Genomic DNA, 19391 nt, shown 5'->3' with positions numbered 1-19391 from the left:
CGACCCACAGCTCCACAGGACAGGAGGAGGGGCAGACACGCAGATAGAGCAGCGATGGCTCGACTGTCACCGGAGGTTCAGGCACGAGTGGCAGAGGAGGATGAGGCACTCCTAGCAGCAGAGGCACAGCTTCCCGGGGGAGATGATGAGATTCACTGGTCTGAGCTTGAGTCAGACTCCTCCGACGACGTTGAGTACTTTCCTTCAGCTGCCCCAGCCAGTCACGATCACGAGGCAGGAGGTTCAGGACAGCCAGCACCTCCGACTTCAGCAGCTGCTACAGTCTCTGAGTCTCAGGTGACTCAGCCGTCCGAGCTCACTTCACTACTACAGCAGCTCATGACCCAGCAGAGAGAGGACAGGCTTGCTCAGGAGGAGGCCAGGAGAGCCCATGAGGCCCAGATTGCTGCTATACAGAGAGAGGCCGCCCGAGAGCGGGCTGCGACCGAGGAGCGTTTTGTCGGGCTTATCGACAGAGTTTCACAGAGGACAGACGCTCAGTTTCAGCAGATGCAGCAGGGGATGATGGCGATGTTCGGGATGATCTCACAGCTTTACTCTCACACCGGACTCGCCCCGCAGCAGCCAGGACAGTCAGGCCTTCAGGGTGTTGGAGCACCTCAGCTTGCCGTCACACCAGCTCCTCCTCCTCCAGCTCCTACTACAGCTCCAGCTACCTCAGCGACACCGGAGACCACGTTCTCGATGTCAGCACTCTTTGGGTCTGCCGGTCGTCCGCTCTTTTCACCACTGCCGGCGACCACACTCTTTCAGGACTCACCGCCAGCGGTTCAGTCGGTCGCCCTCCCCTCCTCACTTCAGGCAGCACCTTCAGGGGGAGGAGCAGTAGAGGAGTCCCTGCTTCCACAGTCGACGCAGCCGGCAGCCTCAGCAGTCACCTCTTCAGATATTGATACTTCTTCTGCTGACCCGGTTACGACTTCTACGGATCCTCTACCAGGCAGTGCCAGCACGAGAGCCTCCACGACAGTTACTCCCCCAGTGAGCTCAGACCCAGACCAGCAGCTTCCGTCTGTCACCGAGGGTGAGAGTTCTCCGTCTGACGACGACGACCCGGACCGCTTCGTCGCCGTACCACGACAGCACGACCCGTAGCTCGCCTTTTGGTGCCTTGATGCCAAAGGGGGAGAGGTGTTAGGGGGAGCACCAGAGTTAGGGGGAGGGTAGAGCTAGAGAGAGCTCGTAGTTATCAGGACTTTGATTCTTTGTATCTCTTTTGGTGTTAGTTCATGGATATGTACATTTGTCGCTTGAGTATGCCGTGCTTTGAGACATATCTATGAATTTCGTTTGAGCCGTTGAGCTCTTTGGTCCTGCTTTCGAGTTTGCTTGTGTTTATCCTGTTTTATCTTTCTCGCTCTCTCGTTATTTATGTTTGTGTTGTCATCAATCACCAAAAAGGGGGAGATTGTAAGCATCTAGGCCCTCAAGGTATGTTTCGGTGATTAATGACAACCATTATTGTGACTAATGAGTTTGTGCAGCTTAAAAGATCATTATCGCTCATTTGGTCATATGTCAAAAGAGGCCCCTCAAATTTCATTATTCAAAAAGGCGATCTCGGTATTCAACTCAATTTTATGTCAAGGCTAAGGATCTTTCTAGTCCTAAGTGTCACAAGGTTGAGAAGGACACTTAGGTTAGTATAGGTTTTATAGTTTTGTAGTGATCGCACTATTAAGAGGGGTTAAAGCTTAGTAACTTGAGCATGGACATGGTCATTTGAAAATGGATGCACACTATGGTCACTCAGGTTTCTAGAAGTTCAAATAAGTGGTCTCAAACTATATCTCAAGAATATTTGGATTTCATTCAAGACTCAAATCAGAAAAGACAAAATCAGAAAAAGTCTATACACCGGTTTAACCGACGCTCTCAATTTTCCATACGTCGGTTAAACGAAGTCAGCTGAGTCTGGACAAATTCAATACACCGGTTAAACCGACGTGTTTGAATTTAACGTCGGTGCATTGGTCCAGAGTTGGTTTTTCCAGGGAAATTCAAGTTCTATTCACCGGATTAACCGACGCTGTTTGAATCAAGACGTCGGTGCAATTGACCAGTGAGATGGTTTTTTCAGAGGAATTCAAAAGTTGTACTCACCGGTTAAACCGACGATAGGTTTGAGTTAACGTCGGTGCAGTTGTCCAGAGACTTGATTTTTCAGTGGTTCAGTGGACAACTACACTCACCGGTTAAACCGATGCTACGTCGGTTAATCTGCCCCAGTTGTAATGGCTAGTTTTCAGAAGAGGCAGTTTACATTCACCGGTTAAACCGACGATGACAATGGGGGGTACGTCGGATTAACCGGCGCTACGCAGTTTTCTGGCAGCTTTTCTCCAACGGCTCTATTTGTGTGAGCTGCCTATATATACCCCTCCAATGGGTCATTTCGCCCACTCTTGACACCAGGCAACATCCAAACACTCATACCATAGTCAAGAGCCACCTTGAGCTTCATCATTCACATACTTGTGCATTCAATCAATCAAGAAGCAAGATTAAGGACTTGAGTAGAGAGAAGCTAGTGTGCATCCGTTCTTGGTGATCGGTTCTTGCTCAAGTGAAGGCCTTAGCTTGTTACTCTTGGTGATTGGCATCACCTAGGCGATCTTGGTGATCGAGGTGTTTCTCGCGGAGCTTGCCAAGGATTGTGGGAGCCCGGAGAAGAAGATTGTACGTGGCTTGATCTCCACCACGCCGGGATGGTGAACGGAGACTCTTAGTGAGCGCCCTCGTCTCGGTGACTTGGGAGGTGACAATACTCTTTGTGAGTGTCACAACGTGGATTAGGGGTGTGTGCCAACACATCGATACCACGGGAAAAAAATCCGGTTGTCTCTTGTCCATTCCTTTTATTCAAGCATTTTCTTTCATGCAATTTACTCATGTGCTTGACTTAGAGATCATAACTTAGCTCTACCTTGCTAGGCTTTACTTTGTTTTAGCTCTCTTAGCTTGTGTTAGAAGCTTAGTTATCCGGTTGGTGAATTGGTGCCCTACTAGCATTGCATAGGTTAAGGTTGCTTTACTTTGTTTTAGAATTTGAAAAAGGCCCAATTCACCCCCCCTCTTGGTCCATCGATCCTTACAAAGGGGGCTGTAGCCCTTCGTGGGCCCGGCTGCCGAACACACGTTTGCGTTTTTAGGGCAATTTTGGTCCCATGATCAGGGCGCCCCTAATCACGGTGCCCGACATCTATAATAGCAATTTTCTCGCGCTGGCGGGATCAGTTCCTTCTCGCCGTCGGCAAGTACTCCCTCAAGGACCACGTGCTCCGCGACACGCTGGCACCGAACTTCCCCGACTGGGCACGTATGGACTGCGTCGTCAAGTCTTGGATCACGAGCCCCATCTCCACCAACCTCGCTGAGACCGTGATGGAGCGCGACGCCACGGCGCGCGACGTCTGGCTCGCCCAGGAAACCCAATTCTCGGGGAACCGAGAGACCCGCGCTCTCCACCTCGACGTCCAGTTCACGAACTTCGTCCAGGGTGACCTCTCCATCACCGACTACTGTCGTCACTTCAAGACCATGGCTGACGCCCTTGCCACCCTTGTTGAGCCCGTCACCGACCGCATGCTGGTTTGAACGTCATCCGCGGCCTCAACGACCGGTTCAGCGACATCGATCGTCATCTTCGCCGCCGTCGTCCATTCCCGCTGCTCAAGGACGTCGTCTCCAAGCTTTCCCTCGAGGAGATGACCCTGGCGCACAAAGCGGCGGCGCTCCCCACCGCCCTCGTCATCGCCACTGCGAAACCCTCCAGCACCACCCCCTCCGGCGGGGGCGGCGGCAGGTCATCTGACCAGCGCCAGCCCTCGGGTGGTTCTGGCTCTGGGGGCGCTCCATCCAAGTCCAAGCAACGACGGAGCAAGCAACGCGGCGGCAAGAACTCCGGCAACCCGCCCGCCACGGGCGGCACTGCCAACTCCCCCGGCGGCTTAGGGACCTCCACGGATTTTCGGAGTCTCGTAGGTACTCTTCAGTACCTCACCTTCACCAGGCCGGATATTGCCTATGCAGTTTAGCAGGTTTACTTGTACATGCATGATCCGCGCGAGCCTCATCTCGCGGTCGAAGTGTATCCTTCGCTACATCAAAGGGACTACACATCTGGGGCTTATTCTTAGTCCTTCTTCGCAGAGTGAGCTGACTGTCTACTCTGATGCCGACTAGGCAGGTTGTCCGGATACTCGCAAATCCACATCGGGTTATGTGGTTTTTCTCAGGGACAACCTGGTCTCCTGGTCGTCAAAGCGGCAGAACACGGTGTCCAGATCCACTGCTGAAGCTGAGTACCGTGTCGTGGCCAATGGCGTTGCTGAAGCCACATGGTTACGACAGCTTCTTCTTGAGCTTCGTGCTACTCCTCAGCGCGCTTCGTTGGTCTACTACGACAACATCAGCGCTGTCTACATGTCCTCCAACCCCGTTCAGCATCAACGCACCAAGTACATTGAGATTGATCTTCACTTCGTGCGGGAGCGTTTTGCTGTTGGTGATGTCCGCGTCATGCACGTTCCGACATCGTCACAATACGCCGACATCTTCACCAAGGGCTTCCATCATCTTCACCAAGGGCTTTCATCTTTGATTTTCACTGAGTTCAGGTCCAGTCTGAACGTTCGCACTGCCGACGATCAGACTGCTAGAGCGTGTTAGAAAAGCATGTATAGGCTCGACCTTAGGGTTGGGTGCCGCACATCCAGGTGCACTCCCCCCTAGGGTTGGTTAGGATAAGCAATTGATTGTTTCCTTATATCTGGGCACCCTTACCTATATATACTCATACCAGTGCTTTGCACCCTAATCAATTCAATTGTTCCTAGCCATATCGCTTTCATTTAACAATGTTCAATACAACTCGTTTCTTATACTGGCTAGAAACGACCTGAGCTCTCTGGCTTTCCTCTCATGTTCAGGAGACCTAACACTACCTGCTTCACAAATGTCTATTACATCAACATTTTTCTTGCTTTTATTCCCTATAACTGGCAAAGGGGAGGACAGATCGATGGTCGCAACTTCTGCTACTACATTGTCCTCAGCATTGCTTCTCCAGGAACAATCATCAGCTTTGCCTGCCACTTCGATGCCACGGCTGATTGAGGATGATGCTTCTTCCAGATGCACATCGTTGCCTCTTGCTCCACATTCAAGCTTGTAACCTAGAGCGCCCAGTGTGTTCCCTTTCTCAGGAAAATTGCTTATATCTGAGAGGGCTCTTCTTCCTTCTTCCATACAGAGTTGCAAGCCTCGAGTGGCGTGGGGTTTATGAGCAGCTCGAGGAAAGGGTGAAAATAAATCAATCACGTCATTATCCTGTGTTGAATTCTGCATGTCACACAAAAGGGCATTTTCTTTTGAGTCCATTGTTCCAGGTAGCAGACTTTGGCTCTGCAGATCAATCCCATCCATGGGTCCTGCAGCTGATTCACTGAACTTTCTGGACCTTGCAATCTTACAAGCTCGTATAGGTGGGGATGGAGAAGACAGGTCAACAATATCCTGGAGCGGTGCCACAGTATGTATATCTGCTTTTTGAGGGCCAACCGCTGTACATGGAAGGGTACCACTTTCAGATTCAATTCCAAGCAACAATTCTTGGAGCTGCGCATCCACCTCTTTAACGGCAGCTGGAGCTGATTTCTTTGGCCTAGCTCTCCTCTTTTGCTTCTTCTGCTCATCCTTCTTTTCCAAAAATTCAGCTATTTTTTCTGGGCAAGCACTGCAGTTGCATAAGTAGGGCATGTCAGACGGGTCGAATTTCAACTGAAAACGGGGAGTTTCTCACAGCAAAAGCATCACATAAATACCTTCTAACAAGATCCCCTGGAACAACTGAAACCTGGAGCCCATCTATGTTTCTCCATGAAACCTCATAATGTTCATTTCCATGAACTTTTCGCTGCTTCACAATTGCCAATACAGGGCATGGTACTGGCATCTGCGAAATAGATAATTAGACTTGAAAAGTATATGTAAAATGATCAGTTCAGAAAATGGGAAATGCACTCAGCAAGCAAAACTTATACCTCATTTAGTGAAGGTTTAATTCCTAAATCTGAAGACGTGGAGCGAAGATATGAAAATCTTCTGAGCTCCCTCTCAGCTATCTTTGGAAGTATATATTCATCTGCAGACATATTTTTAAGGAAATAATTTGGAAAGTTTGCTCATGTACAAAAATGTGATACTAATAATTTTAGGGATTTCAAGAGTACCAGTCTTCTCAGGGCTCCATTCAAAGTACTGCTCACATATCTGTTGCAGTTGTAACCGAAGGTATGGACGCTGGCTGCATGCCCTGGAGACAAAATCAACAATCAACATCAACCATAAACCAACTAGACCAATATTTGACATCCTGAGTCATTCCTTTTGGTCACTCACTCAAGAGGCTAGGAAAGATGGAAGGCAAACTTGGAAGCAATGCGCCATTCACATCAGGCGCGAACCTAAGGCTACCAATTCTGAAACTTCTCACCTTTGCACAGCTTCTGAATCAAGTAAATGACATTTTGGCTCCAGATATGCATTTATTATATCACGAAATTCACCACCAGAATCTTGGCTCATCCCAAGCTCTGTAACAAAAAAGACAGTAAATTAACGGCAAATTTACCACTCACTGCTCGATGTGTTGGCGAAGAAATGTGATGTAGCTAAATAGCTGGAGAAAACCACAAAAGATTACATACTGCAGGTACTTGCTTTTGGGCATGTGCCACCAACCCTCTCAACATTAACGCCACTATTTTTTGCTTTAGATTTTCTTGTAGGCTTTACTCCATTGGACAAAATCTGATCAAGAATGGCATCATCCCCTACGGATTTAACAAGCCGGCATGCTGCTTCCTGTAACAGTTATAGATTATATTGTGAGGAAAAAAAACAGTGATAAGCTTTATTACTCCCATTTTTTAGACTAAGTATGGACTATGGAGCCATGGAACTCCATTAGAATAACAAATAATCAGCATGACAGAATCAAAACTGCACAAGTGAATGGTGGTCTGACTTTTGGTACTTACCGGGCCGAAGCCTAGAACTCCATTAGAATAGTCACTACCAAGAAGTACTGCAAGAGATATCTGAAAAGATCCAGACAGGTCAAAGACAGGTAAAGAATTTATGCATTCTTGTATGATACTCCCTCTGTTTTTTATTAGATGTCGTATACCATTTTCACAAAACATCGCCAAAGGATGTCGTATTTGTGTCTGCGCTCCGAACGCTTCGGTACAAGAGATATTGCAGTTAAAGGTGCTACATCTACGCCTCGGCAAGCGCGAGCAGAGTTGAGCTGTCGATGGATTTGCATGCCATGCGGGAGGCTTGCGCGTGTGTGGGCGAATGGATTTGCATGCAGGGGGAGGTACAGTGTGCCAAGCTTGCATGCGTGGGAGATTACGATGCAGAATTAATCAGCTAGTGGCATTAACCGAGAAATATTAACTCACAGGAGAGAAGATTACTAATGTGTTTAACTATCTTCTTGGTCTGTGTGTCCAGATGAAATACGACATCTAATAAAAAACGGAGGGAGTATAATAGGAAGTACTGCAGAAAACTATATCAAGCAGAAGCTAAGAATAGTTTAAGCGAAAAGAGATGGGAAGAAAATTTAAAATATATAAGGCTTTAAGCTGAGGCAGACAGAGTGATGTTGTTATTGGCTTATTGCAGAGTCAGTTTAGGTCCAAGCACATTGGGAATACATAACTTCCGGTGAACTCCACCTAAAACCATGCGACTAGTGCAAGATTACTAGGACAATGGCTACCAGTTCACCAAAAGATTTCTTGTACTATCCAGATAATACAGCTTAACTGGTACTTATTTTGTAATATTTAGAAAAGGCAACGAACATTCAATTTACTGTATCTCTCTAAGACCATGATCTTTCTGGCAAGCAAGGAGATATGGCATTGGCTGGAACATTCCAAATACTGTTTACAAGTGGTCCTGTATGTTTAGCTCCCGCAGAAAAATCATACAACAACGTACCAGTGAGTTCCTGCCAAAACCAAGCTTTTTCTCAATGTCTTCCATCTCATAGCAAATTACATAGCCACCCTCTCCTGATAGAGAGAAAACATAAGCAGATCACTAGGATTTAGGTTAAATAAATAAGAACACTTGTTAGTCCAGGAATAGAGCATATACAACAATACAAGACTTTCATCAACATGAAAATATGCTCAGGAAAGAGTACCTATGAAAACATCTCTATAAACTGTCCTTGCACCGAAAAGGAATGAATCTGAATCTGATGTAAAACAGCCATCCTGAAACAGCATAGGCCGTACATAAGGAACCCGCCGCATATGATTTTGGTCTTGTTAGGATCATGTGACAGTATTGTACTTACGCACAAGGAGGCAAAATTGAGCAATGCGCACTGTGCTTCCGCTTCTTCCACTCTATTAAGGAACAGAAGGGTTAAAAAAGTCACAGGGCAATTCTGAACAAGACATGCTGATGTTAACATGTGGTACTTAAAATTCCATTGTTTCTGGAGCAGAGAGATGTAGTACCCATCCAAGCAGGGGATTCCCAGGGCCATCCCAAGATGCTTGGCCTCTTTTATCATGCGCGAGAATTCAGAGCTCTTGTTCCGGCGCAAAGAAGTCAGGGGTTGTGAGTTGTCCTCCTCTCGAGCAGCCTGGGGTGAATTGATTCCAAAGGAGAAATTAAATGACTGGGGTTGAGGGGAAACTGAGGGGAACAAGAACAAAGCAGCAGCAGCATTAACTCCGAGGCGGCGCCTGTAAGTTGCCAATTTGACAGACGGAATCGCCCCATCTGAAAGAAAGAGCGAGAAATGAAGAAATTTGAGGCCCGGGAATGGGCCATTGCCGTTTAATTTCAGGTAGACTAGAGGGACGAAAGAAAGACAAGAGAACCTGTGACGAAGACGAGGCTGCAATTGAGGGCGAGGAGGGCTCGGATGCGGTGGAAGAGGTTCTTGAGGTAGACCTTGTCCTTGAGGAAGGCTGGGGAGCGGTGGGCGCTGCAGAGCTGCACGAGCCAGCAGGAAAGATCCACGCACACCTTCTTGTTCCTGAACCCACCAACAAGCATTATTATCATTATACTTATACGACGGGAGGGGGATTGGACTGGATTTGGGGGGAGGAGGAATGAAGGGGAGCAGGGTTTGGGAAGGGGATACAGCCTCTGCGTCTGCGGGGGATCTACTCACTGGAGGTGCTGGAGCGGGAGATTCTTCTTGCAGGAGTCGAGGATGTCCCAGAGGTTCTTGACCCCCATCGCCGCCGGTCGCCGGAGCCGGAGCCGGAGAAGAAGAAGACAGGAAGCCTAACGGGAAGCAGAAACTGCGGACCTGCGGTGCGGTGCGGGCGTGTTTCGAATTTCCTTTTTTTTTTTCCTTTTCTTCTCTGGATGGAGATGGAGATGGAGAAATCATTCTCAAACGCGCCTCCAGTCCAATACGCTTTTCACATGCTGATTGCGCATAAATGGGCCAGCCTGCTTTGTTTGCATGTCTGTTGGGCTTTGCTATATCAGCAGCACGCAGCAGAATCAAGAGAGAGAGACTTTTGGGCCCCTACTACTTTTTGCTTACTAGCTCCTACTTTCCCTTAGGCCTCCTCCAATGGTGTAGGAGTAAAACATAATATTTTGTCTAGGTGAAGGAAAAGGATGAGCTATCTCTCAATCAAGAGATAGTCTGATACACATGTTCCAAAAGTATGTGAGACTAATATATAGGTCCGTCTATATCTTGAGTTGTGTACTAAGAGAGACCATTAAAAAGTGACCACTTATGCTATCAAGTGTTATGAGCTAGCAGTTTGAGAAAATAGGGAAGAAGGGCATCGCTATTTGAGAGATGCAGCGTGAGCAAAATTGGGCAGCTATGCTATATATCCACCAGCTTAGGCCACAAGCAAAACTGGGAAGCATGAGTGTGCCAGATTTCAACTGCATTTGCATCTTATTACTATAGTATATTTATCGTTGTTTATTGTTTAAGCACCCGTGAATGTACATGCTCCGCTTTTTATTTTTCTGGCATTTAGCATCACTGATTCACAGTGTGTAGAGTGATGTCCCAATCATCTCTCTCCTTTTTGGCATCACTCTAGGCACACTATGTGGACGGCTTTAGAGCAACTCCAACTGATCCTTTAAATTCCAACTCCTACTTCTCTATGGGGAGCATTCTGAGTCACCACTAAACTAAATATTTTTTTAAAAAAAAGAAGGAATAATCTCTCGTGATTTTGGAACAGTCCTGGTTTACAATGAAATTATTCTAGAAAATGGTCTAAATATTTTCACTCAATATAGTTAAATTTGATCTAGTTTTGAGGATTTAATCGTAAAAAATATAACAATAGTGTTATCCTAAACACTAAACTAAACGGTAAACACGGCTTCGAGCTTCTAGTAAATAAATGCACTACTTCGAGCTTGGCTTCACCATCCGTCCCAACTCCCAAGTCATCCAGGTGGTGGATCGGGTGATCTCGTCCTCCTCCTCCTCCTCTAGATATCGATTGCCGATCTCATTGTCAAATAGCCCCAACTATTTCGTCTATGAGGCTGGATGTGGTGATGGCGCCACTAGAACAAGAAATCCCAAATCATTTTGTGGCAGGGTTTATAGTTTATGACGTTTGCCATTCTCTCTAAATTTTCGCTTTTTGATAGTGAGGCATAAGGTTTGGGAAGGGGACAGCCACACAAGGGAACTACCTCCGCGAATATACTCACTAAGGTGTTGGTGCAAGGGCTTCTTGCAAGAGTCAAAGCTTTTTTTGGAAAAGAAAACTTTTATTAATTTTAAACTGATACATCAAGGTAATATCTGGTTTTGAAATTTTCTGGCCTCTGCCGAAAAGGCACACAACTTATAAAAGTCTTACAAAACCGGACAAGTTAATGACTGTCAATCCTAAGATTAGATCGCCACCCATGTGCCCAGGAAAAAAATTTCTTGGCCACTTGCTCCAAAAAATGAGATGCCGCTACAAAGACGTCTTGCGAGGTAGGCGGCTGAAGGATAGCCCACATGCGTAGCCATGTGTTGTAGAGTAGGTCACCTGCAAAAAATATGGTTGTTTGTTATAAAAAAATTACATAGTTTTTGCAGCGTCAAACGGACCAACACAAGGCTGTCGCGCCCACACGGACTAATTGTTTATACTCTTTAGGTACACCAATCATCCAATTTCCAAACATATTTGATACATTGCGAGGCTATGGAAGGCCCCATGCCGCATACACAGTAGCCCATATCAGCCTGTAAACCGACAGTCAAAGAACAGGTATTGTATCATTTCATTCTTATAACAGAAACAACACTGTAAATTTTCATGCCAATTTCGTCTGGCTAAGTTATCTTTTGTTAATACAACTCCACACCTAAGGTACCAGAGAAAAATTTTTATCTTGAGAGGGATTTTCATTTTCCACAACCTTATTTAAGCTAGAAGTATTCTAGTTAATTAGACCTAGGTAATGTGATTTTACAGAGAAAAAAAAACCTTACCGGTCTAACTTCCATCAGAACTGATTCTCTTCCTCTTGACTTAGTTCAATGATTGCAAGACGTGAAACAAGGTTGTTCTACATCACAAGTTTGTTGTCAATTAAGTCTCTACGCCAGGATATATTGGGTATAGGTGTGCTGAGTATATCAGCAACCGTGTCTTGTTTTTTCCGAGTGATATTATAGAGATGAGGATATTGTTCACGTAGAGATTTATTTTCTAGCCATACGTCTTCCCAGAATCTTATTTGAGAACCATCTTTGATGATGAAAGAGCCGAACTTTAGGAAGTCATTTTAAACTTTCATCAGGCTAGCCCAGAAATAAGAATCATCACTCTTCCATTGGACTTGGACAATGGGTTTACTTCCTAGATACTTATTTTTAATGATCTATTGCCAAGTACCTTCTATCGTCAGCAATCGATCCGGCCATTTGCTTAGTAGCGCTATATTCTTTAATTCAATATTATGTATCCCTAGTCCTCCTTATTCTTTCGGTTGACACAGGATATCCAACTTTGCTAAGCGATATTTTCTCTTGTGCTCATCACTTTGCCAAAAAGAATCTGGAACGGAAATAGTCCAACTTTGTACGAACATCTTTTGGTATCTCAAAGAAGGACATCATGTACATGGGTAGGCTGCTAAGGACCGAATTGATTAATGTTAAACGGCCTCCAGTTGAAAGGTTTTTCCCTTTCCAACTACCGAGACATTTTTCAAATCTCTCTTGTACCCTTAGCCAATCGTTATTTGATAACTTCCAATAATAAATCGGAATTCCTGAATACTGTATTGGGAAGGTTCCCATATTGCATCCAAACAACTCCATGTACTCATTGTTATATGCTTAGCTTCTCCAAAACAGTAAATTTTGCTCTTATGGAAGTTTATTTTCAAGAGAGTCAAAGATATGATATAAGTTCTTTATCCATTGCTACAACTCCCATGATGAGCCGAAGAAAAAACCTAATAGGAAACAATAATTGCGAGCAGGTTTCAAATTTTCATGCTTCTGTTTTATGAGAATTGAATCCAAATTTCAATTGGAACTGTTTCTACCTCATCTGTTTGCTTGAAACGGGCGTCCATGTTCAAATACGTTTTCACCATTTGATTGCAGAAATTCGGATATCACACTACTTTGTAGCGGTCTATATGATTGTATTTGCAATTTGCAATTGCTCATCATCACAACAGCAAGTATGTTTAGGAGTGCAAAGGACTATAAACCACTTTCTCATCATTGTACAAGTTATTATTACCATAGAACTTATGAAATTTTATTTTACACCGGTATCAAATAATCACTGTGAACATAAAAGACAATTCATTTAGGGATAAAATCATCTTAAAATCACTTGACCATGCATGAGATAGCCCATTAGACAATGGCAATATACTTGGTCTAAAAGTAAAGGTAATAGATGTCAATCGTGATATGACGATTTCCTTTCTTTTTCTAGAGAAATGGTAGAGCTAGAGAGACCATTTCAACATCTTAATTGAATACATGGACCAGCAGTCTTTTAGACTTTAGTGAATTCTTCGATTTCAATTTCGAGGCATGCAAAGAAATTAGGAGAAGTATATATAGAGAGGAAACCCAACAACAATAATATAATACTCCATCCGTCCGCCAGTCTTAGATAACTGTCGTAGTACGTACATTTCACCGTCCAAATAAAAAATGACGTGGACTACGGGGAGGTATTAAATACCCCACCTGAACAAATGTGAGAAACCAGGATTTGAACCCTGGTCTGCTAGCTTTCACAGCCCAAATAATTAGCATGTATACGTATACACAGAACAAAGTATATACTCCCTCCATACTCAAAAAACCTGACGTTTAGGACAAGGTTTGAGTCAAACGTCAAACCTTGAGAATATAAATCATGAATAATTCTCAAGTTGTTGAGTTTGAAAATGTAAAAATTATATGAATAGATTTGTTTTGAAAAATACTTTTATGAAAGTATACATATATCACTTTTTGATAAATATTTTTAGAGGAATAAGAAGTCAAAGTTGTGTTTTGGAGACCGTGTCACTGTCCTAAACGTCAGGTTTTTTGGGTATGGAGGGAGTATATGTAGTATACAGAACAATGATACAAATTAATACTAATTTGTACTTTGTACGTACAGCACACACACACACGATACAAATTAATACTAATCAAAATAGCTAGCTTTGCTTGCATATAGAGTTTTACATGATGGTGTTGTACCTTGTGCCGTCGACGGTGACCGTGGCGAGCACGACGGCGACGCCGAGGAGGAGCACGACGAGCGCTGTGAAGTTGACGAGCATGGCCTCGGCGCCGTACTTGGGCAGGCGCAGAGGCGGGCCCTGCAGGAAGGTGAGCTTCTCGAGGAAGCCGAGCTGCGCGGTGCCGACGGCGAGCACGAAGACGAGGAGGCCGGCGACGGCGTGCCACGGCGCGGCCCTGCGCCTGGTGGGCGGCGAGGCGCCCGGGAAGAAGAAGGCGAGGAAGGCCGCGGCCCACTGGAGGGCGTAGAGGGAGATGGCGGCGGCGCCGACCCAGGAGTGGAGCGAGTAGAGGTTGGGGATGCCGCTCTCGGCGTGGAACTTGAAGACCGCGTAGAGGCCGAGGGCACCGGCGGCGAGGCCCGCGGCGTGCAGCGCCAGGTGCGCCTTCTTCCTGGCGCCGCGGGCGAGCGGGAGGGAGCGGTAGCAGAGGATGGCCTCGGCGCCGAGGACGATGGGGCCGAGGAGCATGAGCACGGGGTGGACGTTGAAGATGAGCTGTTTGTCGTCGGCCTTGGAGCGGAGGGCCAGGCCGCCGCGGAAGTGGACGCACCAGATCAGCACCAGCGCGGCGGCGGCGGCGGCCAGGACGTGCGCCACCAGCGCCTTCTTCGTGGCCGGCGGCCCCTTCATGTCCATGTCCATGTCCATGTCCATGTCTGTCGATGGGGGAGAGAAGAGAAGTCGAAGGAAGCAGTCGCGTCAGTCTTGGCAGCTGGGCTTCAACTGCAGCACAGGATGGATGGATGGATCGATCGGATGGAAGGCAAGGGGGCGGCGGGCGGTTACATGGCTGTGGACGTGGTTACTCTGCCCACCGCTATTGCCGGCCCGGGCCACCCCAAACCAACCAACAAAAACCCACCACCACCACCACTACTACTGGTAAAGGAACAAGGGAAAGAAGAAGAAGACAGTGAATGGAATGCAAGCAAGGCAGTTGATTGATTGGCGGATGTAAAGCAAGCAGCAGAAATTGTGGCAGCAAGCTAAGCTTGCTAGCGTTTCAATTCATGGGTTATCAAGCAACGACCGTGAGCAGCTTGTCATGTCACACCACGGCCCCCCAAAAGCTTACTGCTGTCGTGTACATCATCATGTCAGCGTAACCATTCTTTTTTTTCCAGCCTCTGTACCCGCACACAAACGTACCAGTATGACCATGGCCTGCTGCAAATTTAGTTTCATCTATACATGCGTCACAAGTAAAGTACACTATGTAAGAAACGTCCAATAGTGACGGGCGTCATCTCCCTAAGGTGACGGGCATCGCACCCGTCACTCCTACAGCGTCACTATTGAGGAAGGAAATGTGACGGGCAAAAGCCCGTCACCTATGCGCCCTTTCTCGCTGGCCAGACCCCCCTTATCACCCTAGACAGTACAGGTGACGGGTATATGTAACACCTGTCACCGATTACTAACTAAAAGTGACGGACTTCATTGAGGAACCGTCACCTCTGTTGCCTTTCTCGGAGGCCAGACACCTTACGAGGTCTTTGCCCGTCACCTTTGTGAGTCAGAGGTGACGGATTTCATTAAGGAACCGTCACCTATGCTCCCTTTCTCACTGGTCAGACCCCCTTATGAGATCTTCGCCCGTCACCTTAGTCGGTGCAGCTGACGGGCTTCATCAGAGAACCGTCACTTTTCTTTGTGATCAGGCCCCCTACGAGCATCACTTGGTACAACACATGTGACGGATAGCACTCAACGTCCGTCACCTATGATTCCTACCACGGTCACCTGGTGAATAGAACAAGGTGACGGACTTTTGTTATTGCCCGTCACCTTGGAACTAGATCCCTGCAGGCTCAAATTTGCTTCCCGGCTGCATCCTAGAGCACAGCTAGGATTTGGTAGCCTTCTTGTTGACCCAGCAAACACACAGAATAGAACTCAATTGATATATCACAATGGTTACATCAGAAACAACCACCAGTTGTATATTGTATTACAAAGTATATATTGTATCGCTCCACCACAAATTAATTGTACAATATTGTACATGACAAACTAAATATATTGTACAAGTTACAGTCCATGAAAGAATTGAAATCAGTTCAACTGCGACAGTGGAAGGCACCTTTGTCGCTTATGACATCTACAACCAAGAAAGTGGCAACCTTTTCTCTAATACCCGCGAGGCGCTTCTTCTCCAACTGTTTGTTCTTATTATCCCACATGTCCTAGCAAAAAGTGACAGGCAAATGATGAGTGCTTCTAGGACACACACACACATATGAACTGTGAATTAAGGCTTACTTTTGCTCCTTTAAATTTCATGTACTGTGTAGTAAGGCGTATCATGTGGTATGCAACATAGAACCCGCATTGATTTCCAGTTCCTTGTTGCATGCACTACACAAGATGATATATACTGTTTGGTCAAATATATTTTGGTGAAATCATGAAAACTTGGAATGCAGGCACTAAGAGATATACCGGAAAATCGGTCACATGCGTCAATTTGGTTTTCGAAAGATGGTGCTCGGCTAGAAATTCGGCGAAACCACTGCATTATTAGGTGTTATGGATGTTGTTAGCTGCAAATTAAATATGTGACAGGTTCCAAACAAATGATAAGATTGCAAATGTGGTAACTCAGAAATATACCTATTGATAACCTCCTTGATGTTGGTGTAGTCCCGCTGTCCGAGACTGTCATCATCGTTGCGTGGTCTTAGAGAGTCTAAGTACCACACTTTTTCCCACTTCGGACAGATAACGACTAGGAAATAGTGGGAGCCTGTGTGGTGCGCTGCAAACACACAACCTGGTGAAGAGTTCAAGACCTTTGTGATGGCAGACTTTACGTGCTCCGGGTTCTGATTGATCACGCTGGCAGAGAATGACTGCGGGTCAATGAACGCAACACCAAGGCTACGTTCCCTTGATTCTTTGCATAATTGCCTACCAAATATATTAGTTTTTAGGTAGATGACACATAGGTGGTTAAAAAGTAATATAAGAATGACTGTCAACAATCCTCTGTGGTATATATACTCACAGTGTCAAGCAACAGATGAATGAGATGTCCAAAGCATCAAGGTTGAAGAGGTCGTAGAGGTCAGACCAACCAACGGCGAAATAACCAGGCCCACTGTGCAAGTCCTCGGGCTTGAATTCACCCACGATCGACGTGTTATCACTGCTTGTGCCATGGGTGAGGTAGTGCTTGTGGAGTGCCTTGGTATTCACCCCAGCATTGGCCAGCGCCTCCTTTGACAGCATTGGCTTGCCCTCCTGAAACTTGGAGTGAGCAGAAGTCCATACACTCTTTGCTGCTACATTGGGTGCTGCCTTACCCTTTGTTTCTGTTGCTTTATCTGCTGGTGAATGCAGGTGACAGACAAAACATAATGCCCGTCACCTATATGTTTGGTGCCTTGGGAATCGCAACCGCCGGTGCCCTGCGACGGTTCACATTCATCCCCACGATGACGGGAATCGGAACCGCTCCCTTCTTCTCCACACCATTATAAATACTGCCTCCCAGCTGCTCCCTTCTTCTCCACACCACTCGCATCACCACTTCTTGCTCTCGCCGCCGCCGCCGCCGCCGCGATGCAGCCGGGTTCAGGCTCCCTCTCCTCCCGCGCCCGCCATCGCCGCCGTTATGTTGCGGCGGATTCATCGTCCTCGACAACGCCCGCGTCGTCCTCCTCCCCTTCCCCTCCGCGTCGCCGCCCTCGCCTTCGCCTGCCATCACGGGCCACGGCTCAGGCCCATGCTACGGAGCCGGAGCCGGTGCCGGACCCGGCCCCGGCCCCTACTCCGGCTCCGGCGCCGGCCCAGGCCCCTGCTCCGGCTCCGCCCCCTGCTCCGGCTCCGGCGCTGGCGGAGGACTTCGATCCGGACCACCCCTTCGGCTTCGGCGACGCCTGGGCAATCAGCGTCCTGAGGGGTTCGTTCCGCGACTTGAATGACTACCTCCACCACCTGGGGAGACCTCAAGTGAACGCGCCACTCGTGGAGAGTGTCGCCGGATATGTCTACGCCATCTTCATGGTGGCAGAAGTTATCAGGGGCCTGCCATAAACTATGTACATTGTAGTTTGTAGTATGCTCCCTTTATCTATCTATATATATGCTAAAATTCTCTAGTCTTTTTGTCTCGCAACGATCTCGCAAGTTCTCCCTTTTAGTTACCTCGCAATTTTCATCCGTTCGTTCGAATTGTCCAACCAAAATATGCCTAAGCTCGTGGGCAATATTGGTAGATAGGGCATTCACATAGGTGTCGAACTATAGGCGTAATCTGTCACCTGCCGAGTACCTTAGGTCAAGTGCATCACAAGATGCGGTGACGTGCTACGTAAACACCGTCACCTTCGTCTTCGCCCGTCACCTCTGTATAGACAACAGGTGGCGGGCAAAGAATTTAGCCCGTCACCTGCAGTGTAGGTGACGGTCAGTGTTAAGACCCGTCACCTGGTAGGTGACGGGCCATGTTTCTGGCGAGCCTAGCGAGGCCACAAACTGGTCCAAGGTGACGCGCAAAGAAATGGCCGTCACCTCTACTTGTGGGGTGACGGGCAACAACTTCAGGTTACTTTTGTGCGCGTCACTATAAGGCGTTTCTTACATAGTGGTAGTACCTCTGTCCCAGAATATAGCTATTTTTAAATTTTCTCTGAGTTATTTTTTTAAACTTTGACCATAGAAACATAAAACTGATATCAGATTATTCATAATGAAACAAACTACCGCAACATGTACTTTTTTCTATTTAAAATTAATTATTTTAAAGGATATTGTGGTCAAAGATAAAAATATTTTACTTTGACCAAGTCTAAAATTTGTTATATTTTGAAATAGAGGTAGCAATATATATTATATATTATATATATAGTTGTGCGGCTGACAATATATATGAACCACAAATTTGAGAGCTCGGTCGAGATCGAGATCAATACACATCTCTTACTTGGCTGTAAGAGATGGATGGATGGATGACGACAGATTGCATGCCCAACTGACCAAGGGCAAGCGAGGGCCGTGTTGGACAAGGCAGTCGATAGCAACACCCAAACATTTAGTATCTCCACTTTATTTTATTACCAAAGCAAGCAATAATTTTTTAGTCCGTCAATGAGAGCCATAATAATCGGAATCCGGTGACCGTATGTTGAGTTAAGGGTTTGAAACCAATTAAAATTAGCATTTGTTGAGTAAAATAGAAAAGACTAAAGTTCTTGACTGACACGTACTATATTATTATATAATACTTACGCTGTATAATATATAGATTTTTACATGCTAATCAACATATTTATAGATTTTCTGTAGCAACCCACATGGATATTTACTGGTATGTTATAAATTGTAATAAGTTGTCCACAGCCAATAGTACATCGACGTTGCACACCTGAAACTCAAGCCCCAAAAATAAAAGAATAAATCTATCCAAACAAATTTAGAGATCGGGAATTGAATTCAATTTATATGTAGGTTGTTATAATATATTTAAGAAATATGAAACCCGGGTACGGTGTCTCTCAAACATGGCTTGCGCAGTAGACTAAAGTCCGGCATTATGAGCAATTGTGTTGGTTTAG

At 46.2% G+C, this 19391-nt stretch overlaps 2 protein-coding genes across 3 annotated transcripts; both read right to left on the bottom strand.

Moving 5' to 3' along the window:
- Positions 1-4781: 4781 nt before the first annotated feature.
- Positions 4782-9408, bottom strand: LOC120711045 (single-strand DNA endonuclease 1-like). Of its 2 annotated transcripts, XM_039996431.1 has the most exons (14): positions 9239-9408; positions 8940-9097; positions 8789-8838; positions 8571-8698; positions 8405-8456; positions 8249-8321; positions 8041-8114; positions 7065-7124; positions 6732-6888; positions 6518-6617; positions 6255-6337; positions 6066-6166; positions 5847-5977; positions 4841-5758 (listed from the first exon to the last, which is right to left on the bottom strand). In XM_039996431.1, the coding sequence occupies exons 1-14, from the start codon at positions 9304-9306 to the stop codon at positions 4885-4887; spliced, it is 2109 nt and encodes a 702-aa protein (XP_039852365.1). In that variant the 5' UTR covers positions 9307-9408; the 3' UTR covers positions 4841-4884. The 2 variants fall into 2 exon arrangements, with proteins under 2 accessions (XP_039852364.1, XP_039852365.1); XM_039996430.1 differs by having other exon boundaries at positions 4782-5758; positions 8571-8838; positions 9239-9397.
- A 3742-nt stretch (positions 9409-13150) lies between these two features.
- Positions 13151-14740, bottom strand: LOC120711044 (probable ascorbate-specific transmembrane electron transporter 1). The gene is made up of 2 exons (XM_039996429.1): positions 13649-14740; positions 13151-13380 (listed from the first exon to the last, which is right to left on the bottom strand). The coding sequence occupies exon 1, from the start codon at positions 14485-14487 to the stop codon at positions 13771-13773; it is 717 nt and encodes a 238-aa protein (XP_039852363.1). The 5' UTR covers positions 14488-14740; the 3' UTR covers positions 13151-13380; positions 13649-13770.
- Between the last annotated feature and the right edge of the window lie 4651 nt (positions 14741-19391).

The sequence above is a fragment of the Panicum virgatum genome, chromosome 6K, assembly GCF_016808335.1.
Source record: "Panicum virgatum strain AP13 chromosome 6K, P.virgatum_v5, whole genome shotgun sequence".
Classification (NCBI taxonomy): Eukaryota; Viridiplantae; Streptophyta; class Magnoliopsida; order Poales; family Poaceae; genus Panicum; species Panicum virgatum.
Note: the sequence above shows the minus strand (reverse complement) of the source record. Positions and strands in the feature narration are given on the sequence as shown.

What these genes read in the sequence shown, in the direction of transcription:
- LOC120711045 (XM_039996430.1), bottom strand. Translation starts at nt 9,306, where the DNA reads ATGGGGGTCAAGAACCTCTGGGACATCCTCGACTCCTGCAAGAAGAAT. An exon ending in GATTCAGAAGCTGTGCAAAG is followed by an intron (nt 6,338 to 6,517) that starts GTGAGAAGTTTC and finishes TTTTGTCTCCAG; the next exon opens with GGCATGCAGCCAGCGTCCAT. An exon ending in TTAAACCTTCACTAAATGAG is followed by an intron (nt 5,978 to 6,065) that starts GTATAAGTTTTG and finishes TCTATTTCGCAG; the next exon opens with ATGCCAGTACCATGCCCTGT.
- LOC120711044 (XM_039996429.1), bottom strand. Translation starts at nt 14,487, where the DNA reads ATGGACATGGACATGGACATGGACATGAAGGGGCCGCCGGCCACGAAG.